At 33.2% G+C, this 17,850-nt stretch overlaps 1 protein-coding gene across 1 annotated transcript in view; it reads right to left on the minus strand.

Annotated features, from left to right (window-relative positions):
* Positions 1–7,294: 7,294 nt before the first annotated feature.
* Positions 7,295–17,850, minus strand: part of LOC123665136 — a 53,703-nt gene continuing 43,147 nt past the window's right edge. The window contains exon 4 of the mRNA XM_045599481.1: positions 7,295–7,410. Coding sequence (XP_045455437.1) covers positions 7,295–7,410 — 116 coding nt within the window. The remainder of the gene's footprint in view (positions 7,411–17,850) is intronic.

The following is a 17,850-nucleotide window of genomic DNA, read 5'->3' on the forward strand; positions in this document are numbered from 1 at the left end:
TAAAAATAAATAAAAGTGGTTCTTTGATGTTTGACAACAAGCCGACACCGCACGTCGTACTCCGCAGCACGTAGGGTTGTCACTGTTTTTTTATAACTTAATTTAAATATAATGTTATTGTTCAGTAATTTATTGAAGTTCTTCATAGCACGTATTCGTCACTAAAAGGCGTTTCGCGGATTGAAATAGAGCTTTTCAATGTTTTATATAATATAATGTAATTAATGAACAAGGACCCTTCATAAATTACGTCATACGAATTTCACGATTCTTGGACCCTTCCCCGTCCTTGTCACAGATGGTCACGTTTCTGAAACCCTCCTTACCTAATGTGACGTAGATAATTTGTATTTTTTAATTAGATATATTTTGAAATATGGATATGATACAAATTTTTTGACCCTTCCCAACCCCTATCACACAATTACATACTTCTTTGACCACCTACCCCACCCCTTAACGTGTGACGTAAATTACGGATGGCCCCTAATAAATAAATTTCCAAATCACTTACTACAAATTCGGTTTCTAATTTAACTTAATAATGTATAAAATTCTCATCCTAATAAATAAGTCGTGTCCCGAGCTACTAAGTAATTCAGGCGACAGCAGCGTATGTAGCTCGGGCTCGCCTACCTGCGTTTCACCCCTACACATTCCGCATGACTGCCCTGCACAGACGGCTTCGTTGGACGAATGTGTAGGCTGTGTTACTAGTAGTGATTTCTTACAGACAGCTCCTGTCCGCAGCATAAACATGGTACAAGTCCTAATATAGTAGGAACACGATGCGAATTCCTGTAGAACGTAAACTATATACAATAAATACATTTACGCCGTATTAAGTATATAATATGGTGATGTATATATATACTCGTATATTTGCGTTTTCCTGAAGATTGTCCTAGGCGACACAGTGTCTGTCTGACCCTGTCTAAATCGTCTGCAATAGACGGACTAAGGCCAGTGATGATGATGATGTATATATAAGACATATTTAGGTAACAGATAACAATATATATATATATATATATATAATAATAACTTACACGTATTACCCTTTTCAGACAGTAATCAACCTGAAAGTTGGATAGATATTCATGTTTTAACTACTTAAGCGTATAAATATTTGATTTCTGCCTTCGACTGTACCAATCTATTGGATATTTTTAAATCTATAGATGCTGAGGTTAAATCTTCTCGGTATCCAAATACGTAGGTTTTGAATTGTTTATTTTGAGCATACTTGTATTGATTTGATTAGGTACTAAGACTCTAGTAAAGAGGTTTGAAAAAAAAATTTGAGACCTTATGATCATTCATCATTCATTCTCCATTCTAAAGGATAACGGTTAATTAATTTAATATGTAGGTATATAATTTTTTTTATACCTCTACCTGAATCATCCCTCGTTGGACCTCGTCATCTAAATAGTATAGTTGACGGATCTGATGAAATCGTTGGCAGGGTTCTTACCTTCTGTCCTACGGTCGCGCGTACGATTTTCGCATCCAATCTGGAGTCATTATGTAAATATGTTTAAATATGTATTACATATTATATGCGTGCATATCTTCATTTTTTTAATATAAAATACATAGTAATATGTGTATGTAAAGTATTTATAAAAATGACTATAAATAATAATAATAATAGTGTGTGTGTGTGTGTGTGTGTGTGTGTTTGTGTATTAAATAATTGTACTGATTTCAAAGTTTAACTATAAACATTTAACATTTTGTTAGCTTTGTAATATTATGAGAAAAGACCTGTAAAATATAATTATGTCACAGTTTGTTGCATTTAAATGAAATTCACACACAAATACAATACAAAGTTCAGTTTCGTTTGAGTTGAAACAAATCGGAATTAGATTCATCTTGACCTTTCATTAGTTAGGAACGTCTTGATACAGAAGGGTTAAGTTAAATTGGATTCCTTTGTCTTCGTAGCTAATCCCAATGTCTACACATACGTGCAACAAAATTAATCAAAATATTATTAAGTAAACGTACTTACACAGACACAAATACATATTGAGTGTGTGTCTGTGCGTGTTTGTCTCTGTCGACCTGTGAGTGTGAGCGCGTGCGTAAGAGTGTGTGCGTGTGTCATATTCATGGATACAAAGTGTATAAACCTAGTTTGAAACAAATGCAATAATAAATTTAACAAATTTTTGTTTGCCTAGAATAATATCTTTTGTGGGCAGATTGAAATTCAAGAAAACTCTTTATACCTTAGAAATGTTTAACAATACAAACTTACCAAATTGAGAAGAAGAAATGACGTCATACTACACAACTTACAATATCATTACCTGCCAAAAAAGACAACAAAAAATAAATGTGTCACACTCAACGACCCCAGTGTGTGAATTCTATGATAGGAGTCAGGACAATATACAAGCACAAATACCGCTACAGACGTCAAAAGCCTGTACCTAGAAAGAGTTATCAAAATAAAATAAAAAATATATTTGATAAATTGGTCTTTATTTAGCAAGAAACAAAATTTAAACCAGCGTGTTGTTTGCAAAATTATTTGTTATTTGTATCGGCGTAGCTAGGATTTAATTGTTACCTCTAGAAATTGGATTCTATATTAAAAAAAAAAAAAAAAAAACAATTCGTTGAACGTTAAACCGTTCGAATCTGAACACATGTTCGAAATTTAACAATTCGTGATTAAAGCGTATTGTTTTTATACTATCTAGGCTTAATAAAAAAAAAAAAAAAAACAAAAAAAATATTAACAGAAATCAAAAGGTGCTTCACACTGAATGCGGTGTGACGTTACACTGTTGTATGTAAAGATAATTTTCTCTTAATAAACATTAGTCTCCTTTCTTCTAGCTCATGTTAATTTTATATATGTATTTGGATATATGTAATGTGCTATTATATGATAAAATTATGTTTAGAGTTAACTCCCGAAAAAATTATATATGGCGCGTTGTATAAAGGGATTGAAATTTTGTGCTTTTGTCTCTTTTAGCTGTACCAACATATATGTATGACAGTATAGTAATACTTACTTTATTGTTTTAATTAATTATTACTAGCTGTTCCCCGTTGTTCCAGAGATTAGCCCGGACACTTAGAAAGACAAATAGACAGGTAGACCGACAGATAGACAAAATTTTTGAAATCGTTTTTTTTTGTGTTTTATTATCGTGTAAATATGCACTTGATAAAACACAGGCACTTTGAAATTCAAAAAGACACTTCAATTTTATTTATATGTAAAAATTAGATTAATTTAATAGAATATTTTAATATTGAGATATCATTGCAATCGTCATTAAAGAGTAAACTCCAGTCGTATCGGAGTTATAAACTCACTTTTTTTTTAATATTGTATTCAATTTCTCATAACTATACCTAGCTACGCCCATATCAATAGTCAAGCTATATAATTATGAAATATAATCTAATCCACTTACAATTAAACAATCCCACGAACATTTAAATAGCAAAATAAATGGGTCACTTACTCTATTAACATATTATTTAATTAGTGTTATATTTAGCAGAATTATAATATGGTAGCCGTATTTTTAAAAACGCTTATATAGTTATAGATATTTTTATTACATACCTATATATTGAAATATTTAAAATAACATAATTATGATTTCATTAAAATTTGAAAAAAAAAAAAAAATAGTTTACATACATGTAATGAATTGAAATGGAGTTTATTTAAGTGTTATCATTCTTAATATCTCACATTTCTGCTGTTTTTGATGGTGCCAAAAATCATATAACTTTAAACACAATTTAATATCCTTATCAAATACTTATTTCCAGCAAGTTAGCCCGTAGATTTTTATAAAAGATTTATTCCAATACATCAAATTTCACACGAAAATCTAAATAGCAGCGCTTCAGCTCTTACTTAAATCGTTTAGCTATATTGCATCATCGTGTAATGTTCACTCATGCAAACAACGTCGAGCACTAACAGCGCTTAGCGAGCACAATAAAGCTTGGATATTTAGACTGTTTAAGGAAATTCTATAGAATAAAATATTTTATCACACGATGATAAGAACCTGTATCAACGGTTGCTGACTAAGCTTTATCAGCTAGAGGTAAAACGGAGACTTACGACCGTTATCACTCTTATTTATACTTACTAAAAAACTGTAAGCTTTGGGTTTTCAAAAAATTTTGTTTGATAGTGAATAGTGATATTGTTAAACTTCCGTTGAAGTTATTAATGAGATTATATGTCACATAGCCTTATCAACAACCGACGAAGCAGTTCTTTATACTTTAAAAGCATATACAAAGAACTACATTTTGCATGACATTTAATATAGGTTCACATTTTTATGTTCAAAGTTATATGACGAAAATATATACCAACATATCTTTTGGAACAAAACACATTTTAAAAACAATTTTATAAACGAAAAATGAGAGTGACCCGGAATATATCGTTAACATAACATTTATAATAATTAAAAAACTATAAATAATATTACTATATAAGCGTTGTATAATTAATAATATAATGAATTATGTGTCGTAATAATCCTTAGCGATAGTGACTTACATTACTTAGTGTCTATATTAATAATAGTATTTAATGATAATTTAGAATAATTCAGTTTTTTTGATGTTCGTACGTGATAAAATCTATAAAGCGTTTCGTTTAAAGTGTTAATATATTATTAATATTACATTGAAACATTATATATATTTATAATGGAATTTTTATTATTATTATTACTTGTCTAAAATATTAGTCTCTACGACTAATTCATTATATAATTTACTATATAAGAATGATTTTAATAGATTTGTTTAAAGCAAAATCACATAATCATTACAATGTATAGTATAAATAATATCTTCTATTATATTCCTTAAATTCTGATTAAAAAATTATAAATAAATATCTTTGATAGACATATACCTAAAGAGGATCGTCTGTTCTTAAAGTAGGCAGCTAAATGTTAGGTAGCAGCTGACTTATACAAATATATTATTGAACATTAAAAAGTCGACTGATGGCGGGATGACGATCTAACTGCTGGCTTTGAAATACACAGGCCGAAGACAGGCAGCAGCGTCTTCGGTGCGACAAAGCCAGCCCTCGGTCACAAACACCAGCGTGGTGACTATGGGCAAAACACATGAGTTCACGACATTTTTGACGCGATCTTTTTGAGGCCTCTGTCCAGCATTGGACTGTATTAGGCTGAAGTGATGAATTTATATATAAATATTTCACCCGAATTCTGAACGGAAATCAGAAAAGCAGAAAGTAAGATCACCAAAAGCTGCGCCAATGAGTCTGTCTGTTGTCTGCAACAGAATAAAATAAATAGATCAAACAGTTTACAAACAGCTAACTGTAACTTTAAAATTTTTCCGAGTTAAAATCGAAATCAGAATTTCGAAAGTCGGCTTACCGACTTAATTGACTTTTCCTTAGTTTTCAACTTAACGAGAAAGATAATCTCGATCTAAGTATAGTATTTGTTGCTGATTCTGTTTGAAGATATTTTTATTCCATTATTGATAAGAGGCCGTCGATAATTGTGTTTGCGAACCAGCCTTTTGTTTAAAATTCAGTTTTTGTATTCATCATTTATTTTTTATTTTAAACTAAGATGTCGGCAAACAAGCGTACTTTCGCCTGATGGTAAGCTAATACCGTAGCCTATAAACGTCTGTAATACAGAAGCATTGCAAACGCGTTGCCGAGGCTTACCCTTCCCAGGAGGGCTAAGGGTTTTCTTTGGTTGATTTATTTTCACAATGTTACAAATTGTCGAAATTAAATTGCAGTGTTAAAACTTTCTTATTATTTTCTGAAATCAAAAAAAGTATATATAAAAGGCGTAATTTATAACATAACATTTTTACATAACGAAATAATGTTAATTATTGTATTTGCGGTTTTGTTCAGTTCAAATACAATGAAATTATAGGGTAAAAAAAATATCTTGATATTATAATTATTATGGATGATCATAACATATATAATAATATTTTGACTATAATCAAACAATAACGCTTTACTATAAACACATTTTTGTCAACACAGAACATAATTATGATCTCAGAAAAATCTTCATATTATTTAAATTTATACAGTTACGCTCACATCAAGAGGTTTTCACTCGAGGAGCACTCGAAAAATCGAAACTCATTTCAGCATCATTTGCTCCACATAAATACGAGATGGGATTCTTTATAATGATTTTGTTGATTTAATAAGAATAATACAGAAGTGTATCTTTATATCTTTGATAATAATAAACCAAATTCTGAAATACCTTTATAACATGCTTCAAGTCTTAGAAGTTATATATTGAAATACTCACTACACTCTCAAAGGTGATTTTAAATATAATCATATTAATCTATAATATAAAAATGAGTCGCTGAATGTGTTGCTAAGCGCAAAACTCGAGAACGGTTGGACCGATTTCGCTAATTCCTTTTTTAAAATATTCCTTGAAGTACGAGGATGGTTCTTACGGAGAGAAAAATTCTAAAAAAAAAAATAATAAAATTAAAGAATCGACTGTTAAGCGATACGAAGTTCGCCGGGTCAGCTAGTCAATAAATAAATATTTTTCATACGTCCATAAAACGCGCGTTTTTTAGGATGCCGACGAAACTTTCAAGAAATAGAGCGATATTTAATCTTGTCGCGTAGACTGTAGAGTATCGAGTTTTCGTTCAAAGGATAAACAGTAATAATGTATCGAATTTACAGTGAGCTTAAATAAACGAGGCATATATTTACTGATTTATTGGTTTAAAAAATTTTGAAAATGTGATAGCGTTAGTATTTATTTAGTAGTGGAAAAATCTTTAAAGTTTTTCGTGTTAAAACCATATGCTAAAAATATAACTTAAATATACATATCAAACATAATTATAATATGTTACAATTAAGTACATAAAATATATGCAATAAATATGTCTAACTAATATTGAACCATTTATATATCGATCTGCATGTTATTCACTAAATATCTATAACTACGTTACATGCTAAATAATGAATTTATATAAAATTGTGTTAATCTAAGGATTAGACGAATCTATTAAAATTAAAGTTTTATCAATTAGAATATTCGTTAGATATTGTACTTCGTGATTTACTTAACATTACATTTGAAAGACATAACGTGCGTTAATGAAATCGTTCGCATAATCGAGAACTTCATGTTTCAATTTTGTCTAATTTAAATGCGTCTAGAGGTCAAATTAAATGTAAAATAGAACACGTAACATAAATAAATATAATACGTTACTAGTGCGGTCAGCGCGCAAACGCAATTACGATCGCTGTGGTGATCAGCGCGATTACTGGACTCCGTATGATAGCGCCATTACACTCGTCAGTGTCACAGCAAAACGTGCGCGCACCCCACCATTCTGTGAACAACAATTGTGGATTAATTAGAATTTTAATACTTTTATCACTGTATTATTGAATTTTTAAAATCAAAAAACAAAGTCAAAAGTTTATTTAATCAATTAGGCTTCAAAACTTTGACAACAACTTACAAATTATAATGTCATTAATATATTTATGTCTGACCACTTTACTCAATTAACAAATCAATTAAAGATTAATTTATTCATTTAGACTTCGAAAGATTTTTAACTTTTAACTTATCACTTTTTAATCGACTTCCAAAAAAGGAAGAGGTTCTCAATTCGACTGTATTTTTTTTTATTTATGTAACTTTCAGAACTTTTGACTGGGTGGACCGTTTTAGACATATTTTTTTTTCTAATCGAAAGGTGGTGTGTGTCATTTGGTCCCATTTAAATTTGTTTGAGATTTAACAACTACTTTTCGAGTTATATCTAATAATGCGTTTGACTTGACCATTTTTTCGTCGACCTACGTTGTTTTATACTGCATTACTTTTTACTAGATGTACCGATTTTGATGATTTTTAAATCAATCGGAAGCTGATATTTATCATGTGGTCATATTTAAATTTCATCGAGACCTAATTACAACTATTGGAGTAATCTTTGATAATGCGTATTTACTTGACTAATTTTTCGTCTACTTACGTTGTATTACATGTCGATGTAATTGAAGTCGGTATTTTTCTTTTGTAAAATTCTAATTATATTATTATTTATTAAACTAGATATCGTTAGTGTAAATTTGATTTAGAATATATGTATATTTAATTTATTCCTCAATTAAAGCTAGTATGAATTTCCATCTATTTTTTTTTCTTATGCACTTAGTGTTCAAGCATTTTTATAATAATCACACGACTTGCTTGTCTATAGTGCATATATTGTCTTTACTGCTTTTTTATATGTGTATTTAATACCTAGACATATAACTCATTGTAATTTTTAACATATAATTCTGTTGAAAGAAAGAAAGAAAGAAAATATATTTTATTGTTCACAATAAAAAGATCAAAACATTACAAATACGGTTTACAAACCGATATTATGAAAGATGGTTCTTATTAAATAAATAAATAAACAGAAATCGCCAGGAAACCCACCAGTTAGTCTTTAATTTTCTTCTCTTTGAAAAACTTTCAAATATCATAAATTTAGTTTTGTCTTGGATGAAATACAACGAAACTAAACTCACGCTTATCTCTATCAACAACTAGTTCTCCCCGCGGTTTTACACGCGTTAACCCTTAAATGCATGATTTTTTATTTAGTTATGAAATAAATATTTAAGTATAGATTTTGAGTCACAGATAAATGGAAAAATAATAAAAAAAAATCTTGATATTAATAAAAAGTATATTTTTGAAAAAAACAGTATGTAGACTTTTGGCAACATTATGCGTCTAGGTAGGTGATGAAAAGTCTTGTTCATACATAAATAACCCTATGGATCTTATGACCCAAGGGGTTATTTATGTATGAAACGCAGCAAAACAATTTCTTTCCTTTGTATGGCAAAGGGCCACCTGACACTTGGTACATTCTGTGCGTGAAAACCCCTTGCAACCTGGTAATTTGCACCTATTTTTTGTATTACACCGTTTCTCATTATGGTCCACCCCATCAGTTCTAACGTCTTTAGGTGGAACAGGCTTCATAGGTCCTCGGTGCTTTTTTGCATCAAATTCTCTTTCTAAACTGCTACTGGATGGTCTTCCTCTTTTATTTTCGACAGACTTTTTATACTTACATAATGTGTCTGCTAAGTCTGACCTAAATTCTCCAAGGTTCATAATTTTTTTTGTCCCTTTATTTATATGAGCTTTCTTATACAACACCCAAGAATTTATAACCGCCATGTCTATCATGTGATAAAAAAGCCGAAGGTACCATTTCCGACTTTTTATTCTGATCCTGTACCTTCCTAGGAAACTGTCCATGAGGTCTACTCCTCCCATATGGGCATTATAGTCCTTTATGATTTTGGGGCATGGTATGGTGATTTCCTTTTTGTCTTTTTTGTCATATCTGTTTACTGTGCCTGCGGGCTCAGCACCGACGTAGGTAGACGCTAAAGTCACCATCTTGTTGTCCTTCCAACAAGTGACTGATATGTCTACACCTTCGTAATCGGCCACTTGTTCTTCGTACGTACCCCGAGGTATAGAATCCTTCATAAATTCCTTTTGTGTGGGTAGTTTACAATTTTTGCCAAGGCGGTTTCTTTGAATCGTACCTAATGCATAAATACCCTGACTTTCCAAGTAGTAAAGTAACGGAATTGACGTGTAAAAATTGTCGAAGTAGATTATGTGATTGATTCTTCGAGGAATTGGACGACACAACCGTATGACCGTATTTCCTACAGCCCCTAGATCTGGTTCATCGGGTGACATGCAATTATCTTGTTTACCAGAGTATATCTCAAAATTATACGCATAGCCAGATAAAGAGCCCAGCACAAAAAGCTTGAAACCCCACTTGTGGGGTTTATTCGGCAGATATTGCTTCATAAAATGGCCGATTTTTGAAGCACACATTTGCTCATCAAGCGAAAGCCTCTGTTCTAGTGGAGCAACATTTATGAATTTGGTGTTGAAATGCTCTATAATAGGCCTAATCTTGTGCAGGCGATCATGCTGAGGATGTCCAATTGGCTTGTGATTTTCATTATTGTTAAAATGAATTACCGACCTTATCTTTTCAAAGCGGTTCAACGTCATTGTCTGCATAATATGTGTAAAACCATACTTTGACCAATATGCCCTCACGTTAGGGTAATGATATACCGACATAAATATAATTATACCTAGAAATTGGCGAATTTCAATGGAAGTGACGAAACTACTAGTACTAGAACTAAAGCCTTTTTGAGTTATATATAAATTTGTTTCGTTCATAATATTACAAACAATGTCCTCGTTTATAAACAAGCTAAAGAATTGAAATGGTTCCTCCAGGTCACATATTTCAGTGGGTAGATCCGAATGCCCTAAAAAAGCAATACGATCATCGCTCCATGGTAAATTTCTTTTTTTCCAAATAAGCGCCCGGCTTCGTGACCTCCAAGCTGCAACTCCAGTATTACCTGTACTTATTTGAGACGAGGTTCCCGCCACAGGTTCCGCCATGGATGCACCACCTGACAAGTGCTCCTCTTCATAGACTATGGGAGGGTCTTCGTTATTGTCCAAGGGTTGATTTTCTAGTTGATGTAATAAGTCTCCTACGTTTGAATAATAATCGATATTATCATCATCGAAATCTTCACCATCTTCGGAGAGCTCACCATCATTTAAAGCAGCAAGAGCTGCCTCAATTTCCTTTTCTGCCAGCGAGCCAGACATGCTGAAGAGAAAAGCGAAATAAGCAAAATACCAAAACTATACCCAAATAAGCAAAATACAATAAACGCATGATGTAGACATTTGGCAACATACATAAAAATCAAGCTTGAGACATATTCAGGATAAATTGCCAAAAAAAACGCTATAATAGTCGTTTCTTACCTTACGTCAAATATATTTCTTATTTTTGTAACACTTTTTGACCAATATATTCCGCTAAATCTCAATTCAAAAGTCACCAATTATCAAACAATCAACTTTTCCCAACATTCACTTTCGTTATGTCAAATTGTGCGCAAATTTTAATTTCTAACGACCCTCTTCTATTTTTTTTTTTTACCATTATGATATTAGCTATGATATAAACAGTCGTTCTGAAACACTGGTCACATGTGTCACTTTTTAAAAGTACAAAAGTAGTATGTAGACTTTTGGCAACAATATGCATTTAAGGGTTAATTCGAGGAAAAGGGAAAAAAGCCTTTCTTGGTAAATAGGCTATCCAACATTAAAATATATTTTTTTAATTTGAATTAGTACTTCCTGAGAATAGTGCATTTGAACAAACAAACTTTTCAGCTTTATAATATTAGTATAAACATGTATTATTAAATTCAAATAAAAAATGCTTTTTTTTATTAAGTTGGTATCAAAATAATAGCAATATTCGTAGTTGTACGTCAATTAGTAGCACAAAAGAAAGATGCACAAAGGCGTCTCTTTCACGTAACCTTAGGCCATATGACACAACAGCTGTTAGATACAGAACAAAGGATCATCAAGATATTGAGCAATATTATTTAGCTTTGATATTCTGCGAGGTTGAGGTACTTCCTCAGGCAGACTCCGCCTGATTTTTAGCAGAATATTTCCTGCTGTACCCTGTTTGTCACCCTACCTCAATAAAATATATATATAATAGGCTGTGTGATTACGGCAGTCTAGAATTTAGCCACCCCTTCTCTTCCCGTCGGTGTCGTAAGAGGCAACTAAGGGATAACACAGTTCCACTACCACCTTGGAACTTAAAAAGCCGACCGATGGCAGGATAACCATCCAACTTTTGGCTTTGAAATACACAGCCGAAGATGGGCAGCAGCGTCATCGGTGCGACAAAGCTAGCCCTGCGGTCACCAGCCTGCCTTGCCAACGTGGTGACTATGAGCAAAACACACGTGTTCACGCCATTTTCGGTGCGAACTCGTGGCGGCCTATGTCCAGCAGTGGACTGCGATAGGCTGATGTATAGTAAAATATCTACTTTTATACATGCATAGTCGGGTCGAAACGTTAGTTGTCTATAAGTACACTCATTGATCTGGACTCGATTCAAAACGAACAATTATACAACGAGCGATATTGCCTTTCCGAGCCTTCCGTTGATTCATTTCAACGCGAAAGTGAACTGCTAATATGAATTTGATTGCATGTACTCATTAAAGAATGAAAAATATCTGTTAGCAGAAATCTTTGAATATTGTCAGCTTAGGTATTATGTCAGAACTTGGCTTTAATGTTATAATGAGTTCGTAATTAATTGTGAACTGTATATACTTTATATAATTATATCATTCACGACATCAAAAGGATGGCTCGGTGTCTATTTTGTATATGTATGTAGATATATATGTGTGTATGTGTGTGCGTGTGTGTGTATGAGTGTATATCCAACGAGATTTAATGTTTTTACTAATAACTCTGTTCTGGCGTATCTTGTAATTTACGTTAATGTACACACACACGCACACATATGTTTATTTTTTTCTCTCTCTTAAATATGCAATTTGTACGCAAATGCTTTTTCGATCAGAGATAATAGAGTAAATTTTTAAATAAATATAACCGCCAAAAAATTAGGTAACGCACCTACCCACAAATTTCTTTTTTTTTTTTATTTTACATACGACTAGGTCGTCGAACTTCCTTACAGCTCACATGATGGTAAGCGGTTACCGTAACTTATAGACGCTCGCAAGCAGAATCACAACGACGAATGCCGGCTCTACCCGAGAGGTCTGACCAATTTACTCTCCACGGGAACACAAGACTATTTGAGAGCATTGTTCACGATTTTTTCCATATTTCGAGCAGGATAGCCAAAAGCGAAAAGCGTTTTATATCCCCTGTACCAGCTGGACTATAAAACTATATAATACATTCAACCGTAAACTAAACCGCAGTCCGTTATATAACGATTTAGAACATAAAGTTCCTGGAGCACGGCTAACAGCAGTTTTATGTTGATCGAATCGTTCAAATGCGGTTTTATTTATCTCGCACCATTCGACGTTTATCGTACATTTGTGTTTGGTAATCTAATTTATTTTATGGCGTAATTTACATTCGACGAATATCGATCACATAGACTTCTAATTTTATATTGACTCACGAAATAATTTTTTTTTTCGGTTTTTTCCTTAATGTAATCAGTCTATAAAATGCACAATAGAAAAGAAATTCAGCTGCAGGATAATAGAAAAGTTACATATTCAGAAAGTTAAGAACAAATTTAAAGTGTACCGGAAAATTTAGACGAAGAACAATTTGCACTTTTTTTTAATCTTAAGAGAAAATTGTTGAATTTGTCAATATGGCGATAGCGATTTATTTATTTTTAACTTATTGTACACTTTTTAAGTGGGTAGTATAAAATATAGAAATTAAGTTGAACGTTAGTCATTTAAAGTATTGTATAATATTTTAGAATAATATCCAAATTAAAAGTATTAGTACTGATTACATATAATTTTACGCATCGATTTGTCTATTCAAGTTCCATGGCATTATCAGTCGAATTATTCGTTCGACTCTCTAAACGCAATAGTATGTTCGACTTGGGAATATAAACCGCTAATGAACAACAACGAGTCAAAAATCAAACACGAAATCACACTGAAATATTGGCTGAAATTCTGAAACGTTGCTCGATTTTAAATGGCTCACAAATGAACTGAATTGAAACAGAAAATTTTTCTAAAGTGAGATGTTGGATGAAAATATCCTCATCTTCATCATCATCATCAGTTCAACCTACGGCAGTCCACTGGTGGACATAGACCTCCCCAAGTTCGCGCCAGACATCCCGATTCTCCGCAATCCTCATCCAGCCTACACCGGCAATCTTACGTAGATCTTACGTAGATCGTCAGTCCAACGGGCCGGAGGACGTCCTACACTGCGTTTGCCAAGACGCAGTCTCCACCCGTCTACTCCAACGGTCATCGGTCCTGTGACACAGATGACCAGCCTGTGTCCTCTTAATATATAAAAAATGTTATGTAATGATTATATCACACTGCTCTAAAGTATTCATTGAGATAGGGTACAGCACGAAACATGGTCATTATCTGGAGTAGCCTATCTAAAGAAGTTATCCTTACAAATGATTACAGTTAAGTTATTGTTCTGTTATGTCAGGTTCCTATGGTATCCCAGGGGAAGTTGCTGGATCTCCTACTGGGCGCGTCCCCCGGGTGGCGGATGGGGGAACGCCACTCGCCTGGTTCCTGTGAGTGATAGGAGTCTTTGGTCCTTGGACCCCCATGGACCAAAAACTAGCAGAGGGCAGGTGGCTATGGTATGGTAAAAATCAATCTTTAAATAATTACGAAAGTAAACACAAGTATACCAAACGATATTAACAATACCATTTATTAAAAGAAAACCCTATCACAACACATTTTATAATTGTTTACTGCGATATTCTTGATTTTCAAAGCAAACATGTTTACGAGATACGCTATTTTACGGAACAAATATTAATTATTCAAGTATCCAGTGATAAAACAGCTGCCCGGCGAGCTACGTGCCATCATTTTAATATTAAAACTGACCGGCCATGCTATAAATTTGAACGAAGCAACGTAATAGGTTCACTCGCTATGATTAAGTACAATTGTTAATAATTTTAATCGACTTTGAATATGTACGATTTTTTTATTTTTGTGTTACCCACAATTAGGAATTCTAAACATTTTTGAATATCATATCAAAAATTGACCGCTCCAGCGGGATTCGAACCCGCGTCTTCGACATACCGTGTCGACGCTCTAGCCAATTAAGCTATGGAACGATATACTCGCCAGAGCGAAACTTTTGATATGATGATTTTTACTTTCGGTTTAAGCCACGGTTCGCTTAAACCGAAAGTAAAAGTTCGAATCCCGCTGGAGCGGTCAATTTTTGATACGACTTTGAATATTTACCCGGTTTTTTTTTTTTTTTTTTTTTTTTCACTAGTTCAGCAAACAAGCGTTCGGCTCACCTGATGGTAAGAGATTACCGTAGCTTATAGACGCCTGCAACACCAGAAGCATCGCAAGCGCGTTGCCGACCCAATCCCCAATCCCCCAGGAGCTCTGGTCACCTTACTCACCAACAGGAACACAATACTGCTTGTGAACAATTTCTTAAAATTCTTCTGAAATTAGTAAAATATAAATTATATTATTATTAAATATAAATTATATTCGAATTAACAATTTCAACTGAGAGATAAGGTATTTGACTTTCGAGCAGTGTTGTGTTCATGTGGTGAGTAATGTGACGGGATCTCCTGGGGCGGACTGGGAGTAAGGTTGACAACGCGCTTGCGATACTTCTTATGTTCCAGGCATCTATAAGCTACTGTAATCACTCTCCATCAGATGAGCCTTACGCTTGTTTGCCGACCTAGTTGCATAAAAAAATGTACCAAGCACTACCCATCATCATCATCATCATCATTTCAGCCTATCACAGTCCACTGCTGGACATAGGCCTCCACAAGTTTACGCCAAAAATAACGTGAACTCATGTGTTTTACCCATAGTCACCACGCTAGGCAGGCGGGTTGGTGACCGCAGTACTGGCTTTGTCGCACCGAAGACGCTGCTGCCCGTCTTTGGCCTGTGTATTTCAAAGCCAGCAGTTGGATGGTTATCCCGCCATCGGTCGGCTTCTTAAGTTCCAAGGTGGTTGTGGAACCTTGTTATCCCTTAGTCGCCTCTTACGACACCCACGGGAAGAGAGGGGGTGGCTAAATTCTTTAGTGCCGTAGCCACACAGCACTACCCAATAATACAAAATTAAAGAGTTAACCACAGATGGTGGAGAGGGTTATAAATGTAGTCCCACTTAAATCTAATGTCCCTTTAATTATTAAAAAAAGTATTAATAATTATAGGGACATTAGATTTTTGACGCGTTGGCCCGACGGTCACAGCACTGGTGGATGTTGCTCTGGCGAGTGCGGGTTCGATCGCCGCACATGACAAACATTTGTAATGGCCATACAGATGTTTGCCGTGATCTGGGTGTTTATGCAATCCTTGTGAGTCTCCCCACCGTGCTTCGGACAGCACGTTAAGCCATCGGTCCCAGTTGTTATCATGTACATCTGCTATCGAACGTTACTCATAGTAGGGAATATATCCGTAAACCCGCGTTGGAGCAGCGTGGTAGACTAAGCTATGATCTTTCTCTTATATGGGTAAAGAGGCCTGTGCCCAGCAGTGAGATATTACTGGCTGAAGTGATAGATTTTTTTTATGGTTAACTACTAACCAAGGTTAATACCCAAAATGTCAAACATACTATTGTTAGTATTCTATATACGAAGGAAAAAAAATGAAATGATATTTTGCATTTTAAATGTATATTTTATCTTTAATTTTAAAAAGGATAAACCACTAAAAAATATATTTTTACTAACATTAAAGTAAAGAAATACTAAATCACGACCTTTAAATGTCCGCAGTTAGAAGTATCTCTTTAAAAGTGTATTTGAGTTCAAAATATAAAATTTAAAACATCTCCTAAGCGTAGACTAAAATTTTAATTTTCATATCTCAAGGAAGTTTATGTTGAAAACGCGTTGGCACGTTTCGCCGTAATTACCACATGTTTTATATAACTTTATGTTATATTCATATGTCCAAATCTCCTCTTTAAACATTTTGAAGAAAATATGTACCGCAATTCTTAAGCTAAAAATTGTGATCTCACGTTTCTTTTTTGATTTTGGCATTTTAAGGAAATGAGTTTTAATTTTAAAAGCTTAATTATTATTGTGAAATTTAGGCTATATAACATCACGCAATTTATAACACCCATTTTTATAGGAGCTGAGTAGTAATTACAGTTTTAGAAAATTTCGATTGCTTTAAGGTAAAAAATTACTATAATAATAATCGATACTATGATTTTAACGTGCTTAGTGATCATAAAAAGTCAATAAACTTTAGGGGATGCATATAACGGCATGTTTTTAAAAAGTATATATGTCATAGTGATGTAAGAGTGCCGCGTTATTGCAAGCTCGCTACATTTCACTTTACCAGCTAGTTTGCAGTTGTACGTAACTAGTAAAATGTTTTCGAAAGTCCTCGTAAAAGCCTTTTTAATAAACCAAATGCATGCTTCTATGTAAACTTTCTACTAAATATAGATAAATATACATTTTTGTAAATGCAACATCCATAATATGATATAACATTTTTTAGATAAACTGTAATGATGAGAAATAAAATATTTTTATTGTACACCAGAAAAGAAAATAAAATAAATTAGAAAACAAAAAAAAATGATAAATGAAAAAAAAATAACATAAAAATTAAATACGATAATTTAAAGATCAAATTGTAATAAAAAAATTGACTTACAATCCATTTTAGCCCAAATTTAATAAATTGGGTGTATTTGATTTAACGTTTGATGAACGATCTCCAAATCGTAATAAATACAATGGGATCACCGTAGTACAAATTAGCACCTAAAGTACCGGTCCCGGTCGGTATCATAAACACCTGATAGCGATCGTTACTTACGGTAGAGAAATTAGTCACCCATACCTGATAATGATCATTGTTCCCACCAGATAAATTATTCGTCTACCCGCAGTAGAGCAGTTAGATTAAAACCCGACCCTTCTCTCATATTGCTTTGAGGTTTTCACCAATTCATTTCATCAGTAATGTTGGGGGTTCTAATTAAATCATTAAAGACTTATTCGTTATGGAATATACTTAATATTACATTCAGTGTTCTCAAATAAAAAAAACGACTTAAATTACATCGACAAATAAAAAAATGTAGTCAAAGTAAATTA

This window comes from Melitaea cinxia, chromosome 23 (assembly GCF_905220565.1).
Source record: "Melitaea cinxia chromosome 23, ilMelCinx1.1, whole genome shotgun sequence".
In the NCBI taxonomy this organism is placed as follows: Eukaryota; Metazoa; Arthropoda; class Insecta; order Lepidoptera; family Nymphalidae; genus Melitaea; species Melitaea cinxia.